This window comes from Maylandia zebra, linkage group LG15 (assembly GCF_041146795.1).
Source record: "Maylandia zebra isolate NMK-2024a linkage group LG15, Mzebra_GT3a, whole genome shotgun sequence".
NCBI classification, from domain to species: Eukaryota; Metazoa; Chordata; class Actinopteri; order Cichliformes; family Cichlidae; genus Maylandia; species Maylandia zebra.
This window is the reverse complement of record NC_135181.1, coordinates 24506428-24532539: the sequence shown is the minus strand read 5'-3', so window position 1 is coordinate 24532539 and position 26112 is coordinate 24506428. Positions and strand designations below refer to the sequence as shown.

Below are 26112 nucleotides of genomic sequence, written 5' to 3'. Positions count from 1 at the left end.
AAAAATGACACTTTAATCTGTTATTTCAAGGCCTTCCAAGTTCAACCTTGGACATGAAGCTCTGATTTCCAACCAAGAGCAGCAACTGTGAATTTTTGACATGATTTCATTCCCAACACTTGTCACATCCCAACACTTGCTCAAGACCCATTGGCACTGCATTTAAATGTTCCTGGTACCATTCAGCCTCCTCTATCAAAATTTACAGTTAGGCCCATTCGCAACACTTAATCATAACCTTTTTGTGAGTAAAAATAAAGCAGTGTCCAGCTGTTTCATAACCCTGTAAATTCATCCCCTTCCTTTCTACACAAGTTGGTTGCATGTTCACACAAGACCAACTGCTTCTGGTGCTCAACATTACATCAAAGCACCAACACTAAGGAACATCTTATCTCAGAATAGTAACGGCTTTGATAAAACGGTAGATTTCGGTATTTTGGCAAAGCGGTCATTTTTTTAAAACTTGGATTGGATCGATTCTTCACCACTCTACCCAGGTTTGGATTCAGTTCTTATTAAACACAAGAAAAGACCTGTGCAGGTACACGTAGTCCCTGTGATCACAAAGCTCAAACATCAGTTTAATACTGGCTTCATTTTTAGTCTTGGATCTGTATGATGTCAAAGAATATGGTAATCTCACAGAAGCACCAACCAACCTTTTGTTTATGAGGGGTAGCCAATCAGATGTGCGTAATGGAGATGCGTTGATGATTGGTTTCAGACAGAGGATGATCCGAGTAGCTGCATTGAGGCCCAATATAAGCTAAATATGGATTATTCTGAACTTGTGAATCATGTAAAGCTACTCTGGTAGGTCCAAGGATGAAAATAATGACTATAAGGGCGGGGAAACATAATAGGTCCACTTTATTTGATTTACAACACTGTTTTGAACAAAGCAACTAACAATTTTCCACCAGGTTTGTGCAGCCAAATCTCAATAGACCAAAAATAAATAAATCTGATGGTAATAATTTCCACATTGACAATTTGATGAGATTATCTTACTCCAATTTCAAGACAAGTAGAGAAAAACATTTTTGTTTTGTTTTTTCTGTGTGTGCGTCTTTAAATTTTGGGGGTTCCAGTAGATAAGAAAACATAACGGATTACAGGGAATTTCAGAGCGGCTGACCCAAGGAGGTGACCATGCTACAAACTATTCACTATATGCCTATCATTTAGGGTAACTTTTTATCTAACTGTTCAGTGGGGGAAGAATATGTTTGTGATTAAGTCAGAAGGCAAGCATGGACGGATGGAGAGCCAAACATCCGTTCCAAGCTGCTGATTTCCTTGTTTTCTTTCAATCAGACTATAAACAAACTTTTGATTTCCCCGAATTTCTACAACAGAGGAAGAGAGCATAAAGTTACCATGAAATAAACCACAATTATTCTTTAAATGATTGCTCCACTTTGTCTGAACCTTTATTTTTCCTGATATCTATTGGAAATAATTTGTCAACCATTGATTATCGTACAACTTTTTGCACGTTTTAGCTGTTAGCAGAACCTGCACTCAATTGGTTGATCACGCCTTTTCTGCAGCTCTGCTTCAAAAATGTTTTTGTGCAGTTTGACATGGAACCTTTAAGGTTGGAAGCTGCACTCTGTTTAAATTCTTCTGAAGTCTTTTAAAGGTCGAGCTTGAAGCTATAAACAAACACCATTCCACATTTAAGCCAGGAACACCTGAGCAGGTCAACCAAACTGAGGCCGAAGATGGCCTGGAGAAAACCGATTATAGGTTTTAGGCATTTCAGGGGCCTACCTGCTTATGGCTTCATCTTAACACAAGCACACCTTTGACCTCTGGTCAGTATCACCTTTCTTTACCTTCTGTCTGTTTGGCCTGGATTCTTCTTTTCAATTCAGCCTACACGAGAGATGCTTCCTTCCAGGAAGAAATGAAAGCACCATCTGATATCTGTAACTTAATATTTCACACAGACTGCTTTCACTTTCATGCCAACGAAGTTAAGGTGTCACGTCTGTCTTTAGGCAGCTCATGCGTTCCCAGATAAAACAGTTTTCAGTGAGAGGAGGATGTAGTGGCTGACCGCGGGTCGACACTTATCCAGCACTGTTAATCAAGGCGACTTGTTCTTGGCTCGAATGTGCGCAGAAACGTAATTTAAAAGTAATATTCAGAAACCTGCAGTGGAGGCACGGTTGGCCTCTTCTCTCTCTGAATTCTCCCCAGCTGGAAAAGCATCTGCGTGCAGCCAATGTGGCCGCGTGCCAGACCAGTAGTCAAAATGTGAATTATCCCCAGTTTCCTGCTTTCAAACACAAACTGAGCTGCACTTACTTTCTGCCCAGGTAAGCCTGAATCACCGGGGTCTCCCTTTGGTCCAGGACGGCCCTGAAAACAGAAAGCAACATCATTAATGAATGAAGACGGTGACTCGGAGGGACAGAACAATTAGAAATGGATCTGTGACTGATGTAGATGATAGCAATATTAACCAGATTAAGACTTGCTAAATAAATCAAAACTCAAATTTTATTTAATGATCCATGTCAGGTTTAGTCTATAAAACGTACATATAGCCAATATAACAATTGTTGGACTAGTTAATATCGTGGTGCTGCATTTTTGGGCCAACATAATGATTGTTTCTGGAACTAGAATTGACCATACTTAGAATAAACTCAAGCACATATGCCAAATGTGCTTTCCACAAATTCCACCCTGTACAGATGTTACAAGGAGCAAACCATGCTTAAAGACCAAAACCATTTTCATTGGCTATAAACTTACTCTAATGTCCTCCCCAGAGGACATTAGAGGAACTGCATTTTTTGGCACATCTGGAAACTCAGGAGTGAAATATAAATATTTAAACTACATTATGATTTATAGTTGCACAAGAGTTTTGAAGTTTGAAGGTAATGTAAAAAAAAAAAAAAGCATTAGCTGTATCTCCCAGCATCTGAAATCAAACCTACAGCCTCAATCGAGTGGATGTTTTAATCCATAAAACCTGTTTAATCCACTGTAACCTTTAACAATATCGTTAGATTAATTGAGTACTAAGCAGCAGAAACTGTCCAGTACTTTCCACAAACCTCTATTTCGTGGGACCTTTCTGGAAAGTGATCTCAGTTTAATCTGGGTACATCTAATCTCTGAGACGGAAATCTAAGCTGCGATTTATTAACATTCAGTGACACTGACGTTCGGGGGCTTCTTGGTATCGCTTCTTTCCCTCACACATGAAAGAATGTGAGTCCTTGCCACAGATACTCCCCGGCTTGTAAATTCTCTTTATAATAAATCACCAAGTAATCCCCCCCACTCTGCTCTGTGTGTGTGTTGATGTCAGGTGTGTTTACAGACTTACAGCTTCTCCTGGAATCGACAGCCCGCTCGGTCCTTGAGGGCCGGGCAGACCCATGGGCCCAGGTGGTCCAATTTCTCCCCGCGGGCCCAACGGTCCCTGCAAAATACAGACAAGAGAAATATTTAAACATGGGAGGAATTTATTGTTGATATCTCTTGTCCCAGTTGAAGTGTACTACTGTTGAAATATTTGGAAAAGGCTGGCAGGAGACAAGGAATGCTAATAGAACTGAGCCTTCATATCAAGGACAAGGAGAGCACAAACACTCAATCAGTAAGTGGAATCAGATGTGCTTCTCAAAGCTCTTGCACTTGTACCATCTTTTATTTTCTTCAGCTTGCAAGAAAATGTGAAGCAGCAAGTGATGAAGGGAAATGCGATAGAGAATTTTTTTTTCCCCAGGAACTTACAGCAGAACCGGGCTCTCCTCTTTCACCTCGGGGACCTTTGCTGCCGGGGGCACCCTGAAAAAAAAAGATTTTCTAGTTAACACAACAAAGATAAGAAGGACACAAGAGATGCTCGAGGGGGAAATTAGTCTGAACATGCCACAAGGGAGCCAGTCTGGAAGAAAAGCCTGAGGACAAATGTGAAGCAGAGTAAGGCCTTACATGAATGCAGTCACGACCCACAGACACTAGCCCCTAACAGCCTGTGTGGGAGAACTGCTTCCTCCCGAAGGACAAGAGATAGTTGGAGTTATTCAGCAGTTAACACAGTGATTCAGAAAGCACAAAGCTCACTTATAAAAGCTGCAGGCGGCAGGAGAGCCCAGTCCCTCTCACCTGATCAGCTTTTACAACACTGCGTGAAGCCGGATTATTTTTTTCATCAAAGCTGAAATATTTTTAACTTGCAGAGTCTTTGCACTGTCTATGTACGCGTTTTGCATGCTCTAATGAGCGTTTGATTTCTAATTTTAGTATATTTTTAATTACATTTCATTTCAGTTAGTTCCCGGGGAGAATTTTCTGATGTCTGTTTAGTTTTTTTGTTTTCATTAATTACAATGTTGATTTTAGCCTTTTTAATTATCATTGTGGAGGAGGGCTTAAGTCAGAGGTAAGATTTAGAAAAATCTGGGCAGGATACAATTTTAAAAAACTTTTTGTGAAAGCAGTCAACTCAGTCTTGCAGACATCCAGGCTCTCAAAAAAAAGTCCAATTTCCTTTATATTTGTATTTTATCTTAATTTTCCAAGTTCTCAAACTCTTTTAATTACTTTCATGTTTTTTTCTCAGAAGTCTAGTCTTTATTTTAGCTAAAGATAATAACAATAACCTTGGCCTGAATGCACAGTAAGCAATCATTAATGCTGTTGAAAGGGGGCATTTTAATCCAAACAATGAGCGTTGCCTTTTGAGAACCAATTCTGCTTTTCTTTATTTTCTGTCATTTTCAGACCTTTCATTTACGAGGGGCAGCCAGTCAGAAGAAAGTCGACTTGAAGGGAGAGGAGGCCCAGGATGAGATAAAGAAGGATTATTATTGAACTGTGAGTCATGCAAAGCTATTCTAATACCATCCAAGAATAAAAAATATATGGTTAAGAATTATTCTTTTCCACATCTCTTGTTTAATTCAATTCAATCAATCAATTCAATCTTTTTTCTCCTACATTACCCAACATGCATTGACAGCTCATTGAGGGTTCAGGTGGGGCTGTGTAACAGATTCCTGTGCAGCGTTGTGGGTTTTTGTTTGGTGATAGGAAACCATGTAAAACTGTATGTTTTTATTTTCATCTGAATCATGTTTAAATGTCAACGATAACTAATCTTTTGCAGATATGTAAATATTTCGTGACTTTGCAGATGAATGCACGAAGAACATTTCCTCCTGAGGTTCATTTAAAAACACCCAAAAAAAAAAAAAAAAAAAAAAAAGCCCCACACACATCTTGGCAGCTTTATGTTTATTTTCATGGTTTTTTCTGTTACTAATTAGCTTTATATAAACAAACTAGTTTCAGATTTCGTATTCAACGTTGATGTAAATGATGAATTTCCAGCCTTGTATAGTTTTAGCAGCATTTTCAGACCCTGCAGAAAAGCATTCTGTTTCAAGCCCTCAGTCCATTTATCGGGTGATTTAACGATGAGTATGTTCATCTTTTTTAAAGTGAAATCTATTTAAACTAAAAAGTATCTTCCCTGAGAAAAGTAATGCAGGGCTTGTATTCTGTAATGAAACACGTTTCCACAGTGGTTGTGCTACCATGTAACGCATAAGTCAAAGCTCTGGCTTTCCTGGTTATTTATGGCCACTTATGCGCTGTATGTTGTACGAGGGAGAATACCGCGTCCTGAAGCACATTAACCACAGGAAGCCTCTTTGCAATGCCTCATAAAATCTTTTAAGAGAGTGGAGAAAGTAAACTGTGGTGCCTGTCTGACAGCTGATGGATGAACCTACAGCAGCCGCCTCCTCCCTCTGACTGCTTGTACGTGAGGATAACAGCTGACGTTTCTCTATACATTCCTTTTTATTGCAGTACTCCCCACTTTCCTGCGCAGTCTGCAACTTTCATGAGTCTGAAACTGTAAAGGCCTCATACCATTCAGCATGAATATCAGTGAGTTCTGCTGAGATAAGGTGGTCCTGAGTCTGTAAAAAGCTTCCCTGAGTGAAAATTGTTTGAAGCAGTAAATGATAAATTTAAAAAAAATGTGCTTGAAATGTAATTTAAAAGTTAATTTAAATTAGAAACTGAGCACTGCTTTTACCATCATCATGTCTGCGTTAGAGGCTAACTGGGTGTAGCAAACCACCTTTAAGGATTTTATACGTGTAGCCATTTGTGAGTGTTTTTGCTAACTTCAGCAGGTGTCTCTAAATGTGTCTCTTTGCTCACATTATCCTCACAAATCCCTAAAGATTTCACAATAAAAGCATTATCTCTACTATATCTACCAAGCCACTTGATGCTGCCTTGCCCTCCTGACAGCTCTTTCCTCATCCTGCTATCCACCAAAGCTGATTGGACCACAGGACTGGGGCAGTGGTCCAATCAAACTGGAGCCCCAGAAACAGTACCTGCTTTTGAATGACCTTCCAATTCCTCCAGGCCCTGAGTTTCACAATCAGGGAGCTGACAAGTTATCGGCTGTCTGGTTCTTCATTTATAACTGATTGCACCGTAGAGACCTCACATGGCTCAGAGCTGCTGTTCCTATCTCTGATTTCTGTTTTCGTTAGGCAAGAAAGCTCAGGATTTAACTCTGGCCATCAAGATCAGTGTAGGACACCATCCACCTGTCCTACGCTCTCGATTTTATGCATTTCATTTGTGTACACTGGTTAACATTCACAGTTGTCTTTAGAATAGAAAAGAGCCCTACAAAAATGGATAACAGTTTGTTCTCACCACTGGTCCCTGAGGTCCTGGCGGCCCATTGGCCTCCGAGGTGCAGGTGCAGGCGTTAGGAAGAGACGGACACTTCATCTCATCTCTCTGTTTGTGAAAGAAGAAAACAATTTAACTGTCAAAACGATGGGAAAAATGCAAAGGTAAGGCACCGATTGCATTCATGCGAGGTCAAATAAAATTCCTTTTGAAATCGCTGCTGAACAGTCACACGACTCTCATTGCACAAAGACTCTGCACAGGATGTCTGCAGGTAAAAAGTCTTCCATGAGGTGGTGAGCAGAGCAAAAACTGTGCTGTGTGGCGCCCTGTGGTATCATTTATTGGTATCGGCTTCACCGACAAAGACAGTGAAAGTAAACTACAGCCTTCATGTAGTTCATATAAGCTTCTTATATGAACTTTCTGTTCATGAAGCTCTAAAATCCCATCAGTGTAAGGGAAGATACAGAGTTAGCATGGCCCATAGGACAACTGATAAGAAAAATCCTGTGTTGTGAGTATTTCTGAATAATGATGAGATCCTTTCCTATTCACGCCGACTGGGAATGCTAACTATGATGTTCAGTTGCTTGGATTTAAAGCATTTGCTAAACACTCATCTTGGACCCGATGTGTGGATATTTCAGCTCACGCAGGACTTTCACATGGATGTGAAACTCCTCTTGTCTTGGTGGATATTTCCACCGAGTCCACGCAGATCGCCTCAGTTTGGATCATTTAACCAATCAAGCAGCTGTCCCTGCTCGGCAGCAATTTAGATAATAATCCGCTGGAGTTGAAGCACTTTTCAAAATGTTTTGGACATCCAGCTGCAGACATACTGCGCTCACACAAAGCTCCATTTGTTACTGCGTCTCTGGAGATCTCTGCTGGGACCGAAGTGAGAAACCATCACACTGAGAGAGGCCAGCCGCTTAACCACAGCCTGAGCTGTTCTTACTGTAGCTGCTGCTGTTGCCCACAGATTTTCACCCCACAAAGAGCTTGACAAACAACAGAAAGCATTTTCACAAACAACGTTTGGACCTGCCCTGGATGAATGAGATTCATATGTTCTCGAGTTCTCTACGGCCTAAAAATCAAGATCTCCAAACACTACTGTTGTTCCTCCTTCTCTTTCTGATCACCATCTAACTGTCCACCATCAGAATGAGGCTAAGGGAGGGGCGGTCCCTTCCTGTTAAAAAAGGAATTCTTCCTCCCCACAGTCGTCAAGTGCTGCTCACAGTGGATCGTCTGTTGTTGTTGTTCTCTTGCTAATATTCGTGGGTCATCAGCATACAGTGTAAAACCATTTGAGAGGACTGATTTGTGAGTTGGTGCTCACTAAAGCATGCATTTGGAGTACCTGCAGAATGTGGTTTGGCACCGTCTTGCTGAAATTCATCAAGATTTTCTCCAAAGTCTTCTGCCATGTAGCATTAATGGTGCCTTCATAGATGTGCAAGTTACCTGTACTGTACCATACTTTGAACTTTGCTCAACAAGTTTTTGTCTGTTTAGTGGAGAGGATGCAGCGTCTATGAACGATTTGATCGACCACAGGAAATGTTTTTAAATTTTGAGTCCGTGTTAAATGGGATAAGTCCACAAAAGATGGTTCCATTTCTGAATCTCACTCATATATATATATATATATATATATATATATATATATCTTTTTTCCTTTTTTTTCTTTTTTTCACAATTTTTAATTATATAAAAATTTAATTACATGTCAAATCAATGTTTTTTTGCACTTCAGTTTCTTTGGAAACCTAGCTATGATAACGGGACACCCAGTTCATGTTGTTGTTGTTTTTTTTTAAATAAAATGTAAGTACTGAACATAATTCAGCTTAGATTATTAAATAAAGCAGCATCTTATGTGTGCTCTGAAAACTTTTTATTTTCCCACAGTTCACTGTGCTTTTTTTTTAAGCTGGCTCACACGCCACTGCATATCATATATACCCAGTTTATTTCCCTCTGTGATTCGAGCCGGTTCTGACTCTGATTACGAGTCCTCTGCTTTGATCTGCTGCTGGGTCTAAAAATCCCTTCAAAGGCAAATCAAGGTCACACTTCTGCCTGCTGAGTGTTACAGTACAAACACACTCGTCTGTGTTTTACCATCACTTTTAACTGTGACTAAATGCATCAATAAAGTTTTTGTGCATTGTTCCTTGGTCTGGTTTCTTTCAGAGAACCAGCTGGCCTGATAGCACCCCTTTATGAGATGATCAACATCCCCAAGATGCTCCATAGATGGAAAAAAGCCAAACACAGAAAAGTGTACACTTACAAGCCAGTGTGAGTTTCTGAGATATATGGGTCGTTTATTGCTGGACGTAGAAATTAAATTGATCTTCGTGTACCAAGACAACCTCACTACAACCTCTTCTTCACTTTCAGACTTAAAGAAAACCCAAAGTGTGCATGTGTCCAATCAGGCTGTGAAAACAGCAATGGGTTTTTTGGTGTGGGGTTTTCAAGGTTGAATAAAAAGATTATATCTGGGAAGGAAATCTTTGCACCCTATCGGCCAAAACTTCATCAGCTGTTTCTATATTCTTTAATCCCAGTAGACGTTCGGAGGAGATACTCCCCAGCACAGCTGATTATCTGGAGTCGAAGCTAGCGCCAGTTTATCATCGTCACTCAGCTGCCGGTTTGAGGCTAAAGGAGCGACGACGTGCCAGAGTGGGCACATGCTAAATATGTTAGGCTCAAAGGCTTTGTGGAGGTCGGGGTTCCCTTACCCTCGATGGGAGGTCACAACATCTGTCTCGGCTGGTCCAGGCCAAGTTGCAGACAATGTCGAACATCTGGAGCTGGAACTGTGGAGAAGGGGGGAAGAAAAAAACAAAAACATGAATATGGCGTAGTGGTACATGTGTCTGTGATACACCCTCCACCGCTACCAGAGGACATGCAGAAAAACAGCAGAGAATGAGGCACTGCCGAGTCCCATCAGCCCCGGGGAGAAAGGCTCGCATTACAACCCTGCTGATTGATTTACATGTGGCGCCATGTAAAACTCATTTCACTGTTTGAATTATCTACAACCTCTCTGTACCCCCCCCCCCCCCTCAAAAAAAACCTTTTAATTAATTACAAAATGTTCAAAATGCTGTGGATTGTGTTCAGTTCACTCTCTGCTCATTAAAGTTTGTTCAGTATTCAAACTAAATGTACAGCAATGAATAAGAACACTGCTGACAGCAGTGCTACCCCTCAGCCTCCTAGCAGACACACCTCAGGTATCAATTTCAAAATCCTACATCGTTATCAAATCCACAAGATTCTCAGAAAACTGAGATTCAAACGATTTTTGGTAGCTGCACTGATTGTGTCAATTTGAAAATATACGTGACTACCTGCTCCAGTTATCACATTCACAAACGTAGGGGTGATGACAATACCCCACCAGCCTTTTACAGCTGAGGTAAAAAGCTGCACTGTTTGTTTTGCGCTGATAAAGTCAGCAGCAGCTAACATTTTATAATTGTGCTACTTCATTTTTCTCCACCCAGCTTTCACCTTGGTTCTTGATTTTTGTCTGTGATTCACCAAGATAACACAAATCTACCAGGCTGAATTTCATAGAACGTGTTGGTAGGGTGGTTGCCTCACAGCAATAAGGTCCTGAGTTCAATTCCGCAATCAGCCTGGGATCTTTCTGTGTGGAGTTTGCATGTCCTCCCCGTGTTTGCGTGGGTCCTCCGGCTTCCTCCCGCCGTCCAAAGACTTGCACTTAGTGGGGATAGGTTAATTGGAAACTCTAAATTGCCCAAAGGTGTGAATGTGGGAGTGAATGTGAGTGCGAATGGTTGTCTTTGTCTATGTGTTAGCCCTGCAACAGACTGGCAGCCTGTCCAGGGAGTAACCTGCCTCTCGCCCTAAAACAGCTGGGATAGGCTCCAGCACCCCTCACGACCCTGAATAGGATAAGCGGAAGCGAATGGATGGATGGTGATGGGAGGGTTGGGTGTCGGAACTAGTAAATAAACCCCAGTTTTAAGTTTTAGTTTTGACAGAAATTTTTTATTTGTTATTTTGTTTTTTTGCCAGTTTAGTGAGAATTCAACACTGTACAATGCGAACTTGTGAGGCTGCTGAACAAAGCATCTTTAAACAGAGAGTTCAAACACAGACACAGACATCAGCATGATGGTGACACTTACGTGGAAGCCTCACTTCCTGTTTTTTGTAACACTCTGATGTAACGAGTCTTCTTGACAGCTAGTTCAGTTAGCCACGTATTGCTAAACTCTTCTGTCACCCAGTTTATAAGCTGTGCACCCTGATTGTTTAATATCTAACTGTTGGTAACTGATTTAGAGTGGAAGGCATGCATCAACTGAAGAAACCTAACAAGGTGATTTTGCATGTTTAGTATGTGAGCAGTGAGGGAAAGCAGGCTGCAAACAAAGGCAGTTTTTTTTTGTCTGCTGGCATGTTAGAAAAGTCTTACTGTATCACCCAACCCTACTTTAAAAGTAGGACCAGAAGATGCTAAAGATCAACAAACTCTTATTGATTACCTGGATTATATAAAGAAACAGATGAAATCTGTGTCAATTTAATTTGTTTTGAAATGTGTGTACTATTTGCAGTCAAAGTAAAATAGAGATAAAATAGAGAAAATCATTTGTGTCGGTAGATAACATCAGTCTCCTGTTTGTGTGAACGCAGAGTTCACTTACAGTTGCCGATTCTCCTTTGGAGCCGATGGATTTGGACATCTTGCCCAGGACCTGGTAGCCGTCGCTGGACATGTTTCCAGCGGCCTTGATCGGCTTCTCCGCCACTACCTGGCAGTCGATGTTGAGCTGGACGTTGGTGGGTGAAACCAGGATGTGCAGCTTCAGACAGAAAGAGAAAGGAAGGAGAGATTTTATTGGCGCATTCTTTGTTCTACGACCATGTGCCATGTCTGGTTTTCATCCTCGCAGCCTGCACATTATTAGGTTTTGCCGAGGCCATGGCGGAGGCTGCGGGTGAACAGGCTCGATCATGCAGAAGTATACGAGCGCTCACATGGAGGGAAAACAGCACTTCTCCTCTGTCCATTCAGAAAGAGGGGATTCTCCATCATATTCTAAAGACATCCCTGCAGTGCTTTGGATTTTGACCTTTTAAACTCTTTCTTGTTACTGCCCTGCAAATATGAGTATTTCACAAGGAAACATCCGTTTTCCATTTTCCATGTCCTTGCGGGGTCATGTTTAAAGATGCCAAATAAAAGGAAACCCTTTAACTTTTATCAATGCTGCTTCCATTTTCCTCGTGACATGCCAAGAATGAGAATGTGTTGAAACTCCCAAATAATAAACCAAATATTTACCACTTACATTTAAAACGTCCCATGTGTTTATACTACAGGTTTACTTTGCACAGGAAGTCTATGGAACTTTTGGATAAACCACCATCTTAACCACCACCACCACCGTCCTCTCATTTTAAATAGTTCCAACCTATTTACAAGATTATTATTAAACTATTAAACTCTGTTATTAAACCTTTTTTACCGTGTCCTGACTCGAGGGCAGACGAGTCATCCTGCTAAACTGAGCAAACTGGAGGGCTCCTCGCTGAAGCTGCACTCTGGTAGTCAGAGGCGACGTTAAAGCAAAAGCCTTCAATAATTACACCTAATCCACTTAATTACAAGCATCTACATAAAACTCAGCTGCTAATGAGCTCCTCAGCATTTGGTTAAGTGCAGCTGCGTAGAATGTGTCTGAAAGATGAATGTCAGTCTGAGTTTTGTGCGGTTCTGGCCAACACCAGGGGAATAATGTGAAATCAAACCAAAAACCATTAGACCCAAGGTGCGAATGTGCCTTTAGGCTCCGATGTTCTAACAGCTTTTTAAAAAATTGTAAAACATTTATTGTTTCACTTCAACGCGACACCTAAATATTTCTGACATTCATGCTACATTTTCTTACTTTTTGAAGCTATTAAACAGATTATTTTGAATTAAGTTGAACTATTGTGGGATAATTAATAACCACAAGGAAAACGGCTCTCTCAGCTTTCATCTGTCCAAACACTGCAAGCGTTTCATTCAGTAACTTTTTGCTTTTCTGATAAATACCCACCACTGGCATCATTATTTATACCAGTGTACTGTGAAGTCACAGGTTTGCAGAGTTAAAGTTGTTCACTGTAAACCAGAGAATATTTAAAGGTACGCGTCGGTGCAGACGCAGGTCCAGAGACTTGTGAACAAATCGTTTTATCTGCTCAAAGATTCCTCCATCTAATTGAAATATTCCAGATTCAGCTGGAAATGCTCATCGAGAGGCCAAATCTACCCTGAATTCTTTCCTTCTCTCTCACCGATGGACTTCGTACAACTCCAAACAGTAAAATAACTGCGGCAGCTCCGCTGTACACACAACACCACAATTTGCATTTCTCCTCAGTCACGTCACCCTCGCCGCATCGTGTCGTCATTTTGTGGTGGAGCATCAGCACCGCCTTTGCAGCGGCTTTTCCTCGAAGCGAGTCGGGCTGCATGGAGGGAAAACGTGACCTCTACAAAGCCACAGAGTGGCGGCAGCGAGGGCGGCTCGCTGCTTGTGGTCAGTCATGTTTAACAGAACGCAGTAGCACCGAGGTGTCCAAGAAACACTTCATGGAGGGAAACGCAGCGTTTGAGACATTTATCTGCTTTTCATGAAGTCAGCAGGTACCATTAAAGCTTCAGCATGTCAACGCTTTAACTGGACTCGCTCTTATGTTAAATTTAAAGGATTTTAAAAGCCAGTAAGAGCACTGATATGATCACACTGAAGCTGCCAGTACTGAAACATGAACAGCTTTGTGCCAAAAGTGAGAGCATACAGTATTTCATTCTCTTCAGGCTGGAAAAATCCTCAGAGATTCAGAGGAAAGTCTGATACATGGCTGTAAAACACGAGCTGATGTATTGTCCTTGTGTGGATGCTGTTGTGGTTAATATCAGCCAAAATAAAGGCGCTGCTGAAGACGGGACTTCATGGTTGAAACTGAAACACGGTTCCATAAAGCCTTAATTAACCCTGTACACGCCACTCTGTAGAAACATGCGAGTGTATTTTATTATGATGTGATCTATGAATGTTTTTGTTCATCTTTCTAAACATTAAACGTGTGCAATCTTTGTTTGGAAAGCATCTATATCATTCATTTTATGGGTTTCTTTGAAGAGATTTGTCTTCAGGAGGTGCAGAGAGTAACAGACAATCCAGCAACCTTCCTTATTCTTTACAAAATACTCAAAGTTTGGTAACAGCAGTAAATCGTAGCAACAACAAGTCATGAAACCAGAGTGTCTGACTAAATGCTCTTCTTCCCTCCTTTACTTACGATGAAAAATGGACCAATTACAGCTGCCAGTTTACAAGCTCCTCTGCCATTGTTGGAAAGCCCCTTAAACCATTCATACCAAAGTCTGGATGTAACGTTTGAGCTCCAGGCTGTTACGTGACGATGTTTACACGAGCAGAGATGAAAGCGTGTGCCGAGGCCGTACACGCCCTCGCTCTGTTCATCTGACCTCAGGTCAGCAGGACAAGTTCCACATTTATGTGCCGTCGCTGGAGTTGAATTTATTTCGACAGCACAAGGCACACAGGGACACTGAAGCCTGTCCTTATAAGGCTTTGAACAGCTGGGAATGTGATCCCTGGTAGTAAAGGGGTGAGTTCAGGAGTGTCCCTATACAAATCACTTTACTAACAACATCCTCTGTGGATGTGCTCAGTAAAGCTAGTACTCAACTTTAGTGGGACAAAGCTCTCCACTCTCCGAGACAAAACTGCTTCTTCCATCAGTCTGTAAACATGCTCATTTCTGCTGTTTGCATCGAACATTTTAACATTAATGTCTGTAGGAACTGACTTAGTGTTGGAGCCTGCCTCAAGTGGCCATTAGAGGAACTGCAGTTTGAAGAACAGCTCAGGTCCAGAGAGCTGAAAGCTGAGTTAATAAGCTGACTAATATTGGGCGAGTTAAAGCTGATATGTTGAAGTGAAGATGAAAAATAAGGCGTCATTCACTTCACGAACCTCAATAAAGTTCAGTGAGTACACAGTTTGATCGTTTTTCTTCTCCAGTCTTCTTTTTCTGCCATCATCCTGCTCATGGATGGTCCTACATTACTTCATCCCTTTCTTCTGGTCACGACTTCAGCCTCGAGAACAGTAAACTGACATTTCCCTCCTCTGCTGAGGCAACATTCACTTCTTTGGAAAGTAGAAATGAGGTTTGTGCACATGTGCAGTTTCAAGATAGCTGAGATTCATAAAAAAAAACCAAACATGTCAGGCATAGTATAAAGAATATTTATGCGCTTTCCTTCCCTGAATTCAGTTTTATCCATCTGGCTCCAGCTGTATAATCTCTGAGATGTTTCTATTAGTCAGAGCATCTTTATTTCGCGTCTTTTCGCGTCTTCCTGTCAGAGCTACAGCTACTGGCTGGCCCGTTAATCGATTTCTCTGCAGTTACTTGGCACAGATCGTCCGATGATGGCTTGTTTATTCGCTTATGCAAACGTTGTTTGGGCCCGTCAGGGGCAGCGGTGCTATAAACCCTTAAGGTATCTGCAATAAATCTGACGTTTTCATGGATCTCTGCTGTTAAACACATCTGAGGAAAGATTTCAGGGATGCTTCCAGTGCTGAGCAAGTTGGTTGGTAAAGCGCTGAGAGGGGAAAAGGATTAGTGGAGTCTAAGCGTGGTGATGTGGCCGACGTCTTTTACTGACAACAGCTCAGTAAATCTGGTTCAGCAACAGCTGCGCTCAGGCTAAAGCACAATTTTAAATCAACTCCTTTCTCTGACAAGCTTTTAAATCTTAAAGTTTCTTCAGTTCAGCTGGTTTTAATTGCTGCTGCTGGAGAGATCTAAAAGCCATTGTGTTGTCCATGTGTCCACCACACAGTAGAGCAGCGTAGCCCCGAGCTAAAATTGACCTCTGACCGCTTCAAAGACGAAGAATTTCCCCTCAAGATCCAGTTCTGCATGTTTTAAGGGTTTTATCACACTAAGCACATGTGGGACTCTGACTCGGTGAATCTGCATTTTAAAAGACATTATTTTTATGCCTTCTGTTAAAGAAAAGCTGACTTAAAAGTCCAGGATACAGTCCACTTGTATCCCAGCACCAAACAACTTTTCAACAGAGGTTAAAGGTCACCATACAATCATGATAAAGTTGTGGCACACTCATTATCACCATTACCATGATCAACTGATTCATTCTAATTAACTCTAATTCTAATTAAAGACTTTTTTGTCTTGGTTTGGGTAAATAGTGCAGTTCGATCACATGAACATCAGTAACCAATAGGAGTGCTCTCTCCATGCTCTCAGGCAGCACCGTGTCCGGTCGAGGCGCCTTCCCTTTTTCCCTTTTGTTTTCTTTGCCAGATCAAAGCCATGAGCTCCTTCTGTTTCTGCTTCGTTTGTCAATTGTTTTTCTTCATGTAAATTTCCACAGAGCATGATGGGAAAAAAAATCTCAAAAGGAATCTGACCGTAGCATTGCAAGCAGTGGCCCTGCATGATCGCTGGCCTCCCCAAAAACCAAACTCTGACTCATCTTTAGATCTGAGACGGTGCCAGACTCCAGTCTTTCCAAACTGGCTCCAGTGTGCTGCAGGCATGAGAAGCATCCTGAAGTCAAGCTGTGTTTTCGCCATGTCTGAGCTCCAATTACTGATCACACAAGAAGAGCTTAGCACCGGCACTGTGGTGATGGGAAACCTTTATATTTCATCAAAATTCTGAGACTTGCACCAATGACAGGGGAGGTAAAGACATCTCAACTTTGTGGCAAGTTGAAGACTCACCAAATACCATAAAGGAATGGCATTTGTGTCAACCGCACATTGATATTACAATACAGAACTTGACAAATAGAAACTTACTTGCTATACTAGCTTTGCCAACCACTTATTCTCCAATTCAGATTTTAAAAAAAGAAGAAAAACTAATCTATATCCTATTTATTCAGTTTTTACCACATGTTCTTTTTCAATGAACCCCAAGCCTTTTGCACAGCTCCCAGAATGTGAGCATCATCACCGGACGTCAACAGCCCTCAGCCTGAGTGTCAGGAGAAGTTGGCTAATGCTGTCATGGTCCTAAGTACGCTAAAGAGGCACTTAGAAACAAACCTTCCAAGAAACTTGACCTCCTGCAACTCTGAAACACAGTCAAACTGAGTAAAAGTATCTGATAATGCAAAGGACCCAGATTTCTATGCAGATGTGATGCTAATCCAAAGATTCTTCATCAGCGTTATCAAGATAAGAAAAGAGCAGACACCCTTTTTGCAGATACAAATAAAGTTTTGTCTTAAAATGTTTGGCTTTCTCTTCTGTGTGCTTTGGCTACAAAAAGCCTTTAAATGTGAAGATTCTGGAATAACTTGTCTGTCAGACTGTAAATCCAGCACACAAGCAAACCCATCTGCAGATGCAACTAATTATGATGCTCTGGGTTTTGCCTCATATCTCAGGACACAGCTTCACATCTGCAGATCAGCCCTTTTTTGTGTTTTGCATTCATTTTTCATATTGCCTGATGGCACTTTTCTTGAGTCCGTGCCACCCCATCCGTTAGCATATCACAGCTTTTGCTGTGATATGCTAACGGATGGGGTGGGGTTAGCATATCACAGCTTTTTCACATCATCAGTTCACTTTCACACAACACGATGCCAAGGTTAACATCGTGAGATCTGCCTCTATCTGACAGGTGCTGGCGCTCTGGTCCGGCTGAAGACAAAAAGGATGGGTAGCGTTTACAGTGTTTTCTGCTTCTTATTATCTCGCATCAGTTAAATCCTTTGATACATCTCCCTCTGAAAATCCCTGCCATCTGGCAAGTGCAAAAACAGCCTGGGTTTCCCTTCTTTTTTCCCCTTGCATGCAAAGAGTTATTCATTTATAAATATACATTGTTTGCATATTACAGAAATAAAATGGGTCTGATACACTCCCACAGCTCTCCAGGCCACCATTTGGACACTCTGAAATGAAGAATCTACTTTTTTTTGTTTAAAGCAGAAATCTGTGTGGTGAAATGGTGACCTCCTGAACTCCAAAATAGCCAGGTCACTATTTTTTTTTTTTTTTTTAAGTTTCCTGTTACAACTTTCTGACCTTTGCATTCACATCCGTTAAATCATTAGGCTGGTTCCTGTGTGTGAGGATGCAGATTTGGCATGAAATCTATAGAAGTCTGCTCCAAAACTGCAACTTTTTTCTTTTTTCTCTATGACAAAAAGAAAAAGGAGGAGAAAAAGGCATTTCTCAGTATTATCAGATGTAGTGAAGATCATCTACAGACTAAAATCAACCACACACTCCACTGTTAGTACAGTTCAGAGCGAGAGGCCTTAAAGCCTTCCTGCTGACACTCTTATCCCACCCTGGGAGGTAAAACCGCAGAGCTGCGGTCGGCTACCAGAAGAGGTAAAACCGAGCGCTGCCTCCTTAAACTCCTCGTGGTCCCGCCTCACTGCTGGCACTCTTCAGCTGCACTGATGTAATTGTTTAATAGAAATAGCAGTGACCCAGTATTTTCCAGTCGAGCGTCCCAGCGGCGACTGCAGTGCGCTTTTAAAGATCTCCCCTTCTAAGAGGAGCTTATGGATGAAACTCATGAAACTTTAAGATATTGTTGAAAGGACTGTCCACACCGCTTCTCCCAGCAGTGCTTCCTGTAAATGTGTTGCTATCAGCACCACGGCTCAGACCTAATCTAGAGCATGAAACACAGTAGCTCTGAGTGGAAACTGTCTTTAAAGCCCAACGACACACTAAGAAAATCTCTTACATCAGGTTCGAACTGCTGAAGTGTGATGCTGATGACAAATCTGTCTTCGTTGGTGGGCCTGAAAGTAAAAGGGTAAGCCGAGCTGCAGTAATCGGCTGAGAATCCAGGAAGACAAAAGTTGTCCAGCTCTCTCAGACTCTGCCTCATCCTCATCACTGTCTGCACAATCCTTTCTTTGTATTGTTTAGTTTATGCTCTCAACAGTTGCAAAGCGTATTTCATCTTATTATAATTCAGTCACTAACACGCATGTTGTGGCTTGGGAGTAAGGTAAAGGTTTTTGGGGTGTTTCTTTTGGCATCTTGTCCATGCCCTGCGTTTGCCCTGTGTTTCATAACGTGAAGGTGGTGGTGTTTGCTTTAAATTTTCAGATGCGGTGCGTGTCTGTGTAAAGTTTGTTGGGAGCATGTGCTTTGTTCTTTGTTCTGTTTGTGATTTTAAACTGCCTCCTCGTGTGCAAGTGTAGACATCCACTGATTAGGATGAGCCAGAAGGAAAAGAGAGCCAGACAATCCAGCCGGACTGGCTTTTGTCTCGCGGGATTCTCAGACCAGATGTGCCAGATCAGTCGATTACGTCATGATTATTCTGCGGTGAAAATTTGCAGATACAGATATATCTAAAAATGCTGTACATAAAAGGCATTGTAGTCACCACAGAAGGCTGAACCTCACGATATTAACAAATACAGCTGGTGGCATTTCTTATCAACTCTCTTACAGTTATACAACAGTTATACACCAGTACAAAACTGACAATGATCAACCAAAAACCAACATTTTCTGAGCAGTGTTACAAGTGTATGTATGTATGTATCGTACATGTGCTGGCACATCAATCATCCGGTTACTGCATTTTTTTCTTTTCATCTACAACCTACGTATTTAATCTACTCTCTCTTCTCTGATTGGCTGTCAAAGTTCATCTACACACAATCAAACATGCTCTCTCCTCCACCACCACCGAGATTTTTCCTTGGTTGTTGTTTGAAACGTTCTTTACAAGTTATTGGTTGAGCTAGAATTCACCTGCAGTCCTGTTATTTCAGTAATGAGTAAGTTCAGAAGCCCAAATCCAACAGCCTGCTGAGTGGTTGGATGCTCGATTGTCCAGGAAAGGAAGTCTGAGAAAGTTCTTTCTGTTTACACGTATGTAGCATTTTCAGTGGGAGAAAGCAGCCCGTTCTCACTCCCGAGGCGTAACATGTCGACGTTTTGTCACGTCCCGCGGCGTTCCTGAAGAACGCGAAAGGAGACCTTCGGCGTTCTTATGGTACGCGGCGAATCCAGTGCAATGACGCTCCCGCGGTAATAGACGTTCCAGCCCTGTATTCCAGCCCTAAACCTAACCTTATCCCTAGCCCTGACCATAACCTTATTCCTGATCTTAACCAGGACTTTAATGATGTTAAATAGCGTGTTTCTGAGTGATTTGAAGAAAAAGAGCGAACATGTGTAGATGGAGTCCAGACGGTTCTCATATTTCCTCTTTTTTCCGAGGTCGTCATTTAGGAACGTGGTGGGTAGCCGAAAACGTAATATGTTGACGATTTGTCACCTAGTGTAAAATGTTACGCTTTGGGAGTGAGAACGTGTTGGAGAAAGATGACTTCTCCCATTTCATTGACTAATTGATGGACATTTTTCTGAGCCAGCACATTTTGTTAGCTTTTGAGGAGTTGTCTTTTTAATGTTTAGCTTGAGGCAAAAGCAGTGTGTGTAACTCAAACTGCAAAAAAACATAATCTCAAAGATGAAAATAACAGTTACTTAAGAGCCACAGGAGAAGATCCTCATGAATGATCTCATTTGTTTTCAAAGGAGTTTTAAAGATTGAATAGCAAACCATCCCACATACAAAGCTACATCATACCTCCACCTAATCAGACCTGCTCAGCTCATGTCAGGCTGTCTATTGATCATTTTATAACATCCAGGACATGCAGATGGCAACCATGTTTGAAGTGCGTGTAATCACAAGCAGTTGCTGCTCTGCGTTTTACAACCTGCAGAGGACCATCTGTTCATGTGAGCCAACATAACTCCTCAGGAACACGTCTGCAGTTTGCATGTGAGGTGCTCTGGCTGTAATATACAGCATATTTGGAATCTTAGGCATGTGCGGGTTCTGTATGACCTCGAGAAGTCCAGCGAGATCAAAGAGGAGCGCTTCGATTCATGTGTCAAGCCTCAGTCAAGCCACGGACCAAAAAAAGTTACATAACTCAAACATTAAAGACAATCTTGGCTTCATTCTCCTCAATTTAAATATGCAATATGTTAGAATTCACATGTGGACAGTCTCCACTGAAAGATTAATGACTTCTGCTTACCTTGTGGAAGCTTCCATGGAAGATCTTCTTCACTTCCCTCGTGTCAAATGTGACTCTCTGTAGCTCGCCGCTTTCGTCTTTGTTGTAGAATGAAACGGTCTGGCTGGATGCTGAGCAGGGACAGAAGAATAAATTACATTAGAATTAAGTTGTAGGAATACTCAGGTTCAGTCTCAAAAGAAATCTGCTCGAGCTTTTCAACTGGACTCATCAAGAAACAGTCATTCACACTCACGTTCATTTCTATACAAATGACACCCCATTTTATGTATCTATGAAAACAGATGACACATCACTACAGGCATGTCTTAAAGACACAAAGGCCTGGATTACCTGTAATTTTCCACTTTTAAACTCAGACAAAACTGAACTTTTTTCGTGTTTGTCCCAAAAATCTGTCTGTCTAACCAGATATTTTATCTCAGTTGCCACCGCTCAAATCTCTGAAGCACGTCTAATCAGATACATTACTGATAGCTTCCAGTTCCACTTCTTTTTGACCAGGATGTGTAATTCAACTCTCATCTTGATCAGATCTCTTGGATTTGATCTTGGTCGACATTTTTTCATCTGTGTAATATTGCCAAAATTAGAAACATCCTCTCTCAGACTGATGCTGCAAAACTATTCCTTGTATGCACTTCTAGGCTGGACTGCTGTAATTCCTTATCATCTAGATGTCCTTAAAGCAACTGTGCTGCTTTCAGCCCATTGGGAGCACCAGGGAATTCCTGCAGTCCTAAGAATTTTAGCCTGCCATGACTTTTAGAAGCAACATTATAAAAGTTAGAATGAATGTAGATGGACCACTCAGTCATCATAACTGTCACAATCTCCTACAGGCGATATATTAATGATACAAAAAACACTGATCCTGTCTGAAACGCTGTAGCTTATTTTTAACTTTGGTGTGTGTGTCAGTTATTTCAAAGACTTGATTTACCCTCTAGTGTAAGCCAGTTGTTTTGACGAGTACAACTCTGTCTGTTAGTATGAGTTTTTAAGGGTGTAGCCTTAGCAGACCTTGAAAAGTTGGGGGCAGAATGGCTCCTGGCTCTGCTGTTTCAGTTCATTCATTATTTAACCTGAAATATGTGCTAACCTCTTCATATTTTTTTATTATTATGATGGATTAGGTTTAACGAAGCCAGATAAGGAAATATATCCTAGATATGTTGAACTTGCTGTTTTAGTACAGGGCAGTTAAAGTGAATATAGTCTGTTTCTTACAGAGTTAGCACAGCTTCATTAGTGACAAAATACTTTACCTGAACCTGCCAAACACAACAACTGACACGACTTTCATATGTTTGAGTTTCTGTGAAGCTGTCAAGAGAAAGTTCTCTCAGCACAAACACTGGAAACAGGAAGACCAACTTTCACTTTGTTGGTGCTTTGTTGTGCAACTTTGTGCCAGAAGGTTTCTCTCATGATGTCAAACCTTTAATCATGCACAGTTATAATTCATTGTAATAACTCAAGAATACAAATGTTTGTCACTGGTGGATTTTTGTTGAAATCCTGCTGACAGACAGAAATACAGGCTTTACGAGAGCCAGCTGAGCTGCTCGATGACACAACAGTTGTGCGGCGAAGGGAGTCTGCGATCAGCTCAGACCAAAGCAGCCAGAGGGCACGGCCAGCTCATTACATTACAAACTCTTCCCTGTCAGCGATCAGATATGACGCAGTGAGGCACAGCTGCTCCACATCACACATTTCCTTGCTGCTTTTCTCTGTTTTCACACAGGCAGCACAGGATAAGAACAGAGTGCGATACTTACGGTCAAGGGTGACGCCGGTCTCTGGTTTGTGATCTTTGCTCGACACCTGCCAGATGTCGAAGGCCTCCTTGGGCGTGTCAGGCAGGAGGCGGAACATCATGATGATGGTGTAGGCGTGGGGAAGACCAAGAGGGTGGATGTCTCTGAAAAAGGAAGAAAAAACACAAAACAGCGCGTTAGATTTGAGAATGTCCGGACAGAGCGAGGACAGGTTAAACACAGCTTAAACCTTAAACAGAAGTCTGGCCTTGGGCTCAAGGATATAAGGAACAGCTTCACAGAGGCTGGAAAGTAACACGCTAGATTACATGATTTTAAACACAAGGATTGTTTTTAATACTTTGCAGTCAGTGACTGCCTGAGGTATAAAACCCATGAACATCAGAAAATGCTGCGTTTCCTCCCTCAAGATTCACGCCCAGGCCTTTACTGCATCTGCCTTCAGTTGCTGCTTGTTTGTCGGTCTCTCTGCATTCAATTTTGTCTTCAGTAACCAAAAGCTGCTCTATTAGGTTGCGATCAGGTTACTTATTTTTCCAGTTATTTTGGAGCCTATTTTAGAGTGAGGAACTATCTAAAACCTACTGAATAAAAACAATCTGTATTTCAATCACATCTTTGTTCTTAGCTTAAACATCCACTAACACAAACAATGTGCTATTTCCAAGTAATTATAGACACAACTTAAAAATAACATGTTATCTGTTAGCAGTGATTTTAATAATTTTCCATCCACTGGCTCTTCTTCCTCTCCTTTTCACATCGCTGCAGGATGTTTCTCATTTGTCCCTGTGATGTCACTACACATTTTGTTAAGCCAGTTTTGGTAAACAGTCAAAACCCAAGCTGTTTTCCATCTCGCTGCTGTTGCATGTGATATTCTAGGTATGGGACGCCAGTGCTGGGTGGTGGCCAGTTTTAACAGTCTAGTTTGCGGTTGCGTCTGCACTCAGTGGCCTGATGGAAGCTCAGTGTGAAACAGCTTCAGAAAGAACTGAAAAGCCGTTTTATGGGCAGTCTGCTCTCCGTCATGACCTGCAGCTCAGTCTGACCCCACAGCTGGGCTCAAACAGTTTGAATGCAGCTGGTTACTTTCGTCCCGTTGGAGACGAGAACAACATGGAAGCATTTAAAAGACAGCAAACCTGGAGAAACTCTGGGAAGCTCCAGCAGAAACTGGTAACTTAATCAGGCCATGTCACAGAAAACCTCGGAAACTCGCATTTTTGAAAGAAAAGATTCAGTTTAAAATGCACATTAAAAACTCAAACACATTCTGACCAGTCAGCACTGGTATGAACACTGCTGATCCCAGCACTGCACAGATAGAGCCGTAGACTATGAAGGACGTTCAATACACTAGTTTCACAAAACCTCAAACTTCAGTCAGATATAACAAGTATTCTGATGGTTGTTATCAGCTTCCTTGTTAAGCTGGGCTTTCTACTTCAGGCTCCAGGTGTGTCTTCACAATCCGAGTGATCCACTGAGGCAGTCCCAAGCCATCCAAGAGGTACAGTATAATCTCTCCAGCGTATCCTGGATCTGCCCCAGGACCTTTTTCTGGTGGGATAGGTTTGAAATCCCTAACCTAGGAGGCACCAGTATCAACAGGTAAATGGACAGCTTTGCTTTGCACTCAGCTCTCCCTCTCCACCACAATACATTGATTAACACATCAACACAGACGCTGCTTCAGTCCGTCTGTCAACCTCCCAACCCACTCTGCTGTCACTCGTCAACAAGACCCCAAGATATTTAAACAACTACTCATCCCTGACCTAGAGTGGGAACTCCATCTTCAGAGGTGCGGATTTTCATCCCAGCTGCTTCACACTTGGCTGCAAACCACCCTATTTCATCACCTAATGAGGCCAAAAGCACAACATCATCTGTGAAGACCAGAGTCCAGATTCCGATGAAAGCGGAAACCTTCTGCCATCTGTCTTTTTTTGTGGCAAAGAGCAGGGCTGGCAGAGACCAACTCTCACTGGGAACGGGTCTGACTTATTACCAGCAAAGCGAACTAAGCTCTCACTACAGTTGTACACGGACAAATGGCTCATAGCCATAGGTCGGTCACCCCATACTCCCGAAGTGCCCACCACAGGATGCCCTGACAGATGTGGTCGAATGCCTTCTCCAAGTCCACAAAACACATGCAAACTAGTTGGGCAAACTCCCACACACTCTCACACAATTTTGAGAAGATAGAAAGCTGGTCCAACGTTTCACAACCAGGACGAAAACCATTGATCCTCCTGAATCTGAGGTTTAACTAACAGGCTGACTGTCCTCTCCAGCATCGTGGTATAGACCTCAAAGGCTATACCACGGTGCTTTCAAAGTCTATGAAATAGAGCTCAAAGTTAAAAGAGAAGGTGCTCAAATAAAAATGAGTGACAAAACCTTAAGAGGTTTTAGACTGTAAAGAGCAAAGGTAAATGAGGAGTAATGTGAAACATTTGGGTGCATATAAGCCTGACCCGTGAGACTCACGTAGTAGGCTGAGTCAGGAAGGCGTTCTTATGAAGTCTGTATGCTGTGTAGCTGTTGAAGGAGCCGGGTTCCATGGAGACGCCTTTGATGTAACTGTAGGTCTTCTCCGTCAGGTTGAATGCCTCCAGCATCCTGAAGCCTGAAACAACCAATCAGGAGCTTGCCTTTAACTGCAAGTTCATCCAGACGAACAGTGAATAAGTCATGAATTTCTCTAGAGTTTGTATTTACCAGGTGAAGTAAATCCATTCACAAAAATTAAGGGGCACGCTGTGGACAAAAACACACAGAAATTAATTCACTGAAACACATGTTAAAGCAACGTTTGTCTTTTTTGTTCTAAACTAACAGGAAGTTGCAGTTTCGCAGATGAAGGTGATCAGGTTTTCTTTGATGGTGTTGAAAGCGTCAAAGTCGTCCACAACGAAAACGTGTCTCTCGCTGGGTTTGCTGCCAATCTGCTGCAGCTCGATGAAATCCATGTCAGCAACACCGATGGCAAAGACGCTGTAACCTGAGGACGGCACAAACCAAGGCAGTCAGAACACAAACAGACTCTTGGCTTATCGGCTTCATTTATTCTTCCAGTAAGAGTCTAAACAGGTAATAATACCCAAAAATGGATACAAAATATTATTGAAAATTCTATCCAGCACAGTTTCATTAATTCTGATGAGAACCAGCTGCTTCTGTTTGGTCTGTAAACAGTCTGTTTACAGCTGTTTGTAACAGAGCTCATCTGGGACACACTCGCATGGAGATACACGTTTGTGTGACATCTACCTGCGTGTTGGAGCCTGGCGGCGTTCTTCTTCACCTCATCCTGAGAGCGTCCGTCAGTGATGGCTACCACCACCTTGGGGACATTTCTCCTCATCCCGTTTTCAAGAGAGAAGGCCTTCTCATAAGTGTGTTTCAGCGCCTCTCCTGCTCAGAGGAAAACTGTGT

At 42.0% G+C, this 26112-nt stretch overlaps 1 protein-coding gene across 4 annotated transcripts in view; it reads right to left on the bottom strand.

The window, feature by feature from the left end:
* The window catches only part of col12a1b (collagen, type XII, alpha 1b), a 149264-nt gene that overhangs the window by 10025 nt on the left and 113127 nt on the right, over positions 1 to 26112 (bottom strand). For all 4 annotated transcript variants that reach the window (XM_024799003.2, XM_024799001.2, XM_076874176.1 and 1 more), the window contains 12 exons: positions 25948 to 26091; positions 25514 to 25678; positions 25396 to 25434; positions 25165 to 25303; positions 22666 to 22808; positions 20882 to 20991; positions 11415 to 11573; positions 9468 to 9545; positions 6724 to 6810; positions 3766 to 3819; positions 3356 to 3451; positions 2320 to 2373 (listed from right to left, as the gene is read on the bottom strand). In XM_024799003.2, the coding sequence (XP_024654771.2) occupies positions 2320 to 2373; positions 3356 to 3451; positions 3766 to 3819; positions 6724 to 6810; positions 9468 to 9545; positions 11415 to 11573; positions 20882 to 20991; positions 22666 to 22808; positions 25165 to 25303; positions 25396 to 25434; positions 25514 to 25678; positions 25948 to 26091 (1268 nt within the window). The remainder of the gene's footprint in view (positions 1 to 2319; positions 2374 to 3355; positions 3452 to 3765; positions 3820 to 6723; positions 6811 to 9467; positions 9546 to 11414; positions 11574 to 20881; positions 20992 to 22665; positions 22809 to 25164; positions 25304 to 25395; positions 25435 to 25513; positions 25679 to 25947; positions 26092 to 26112) is intronic.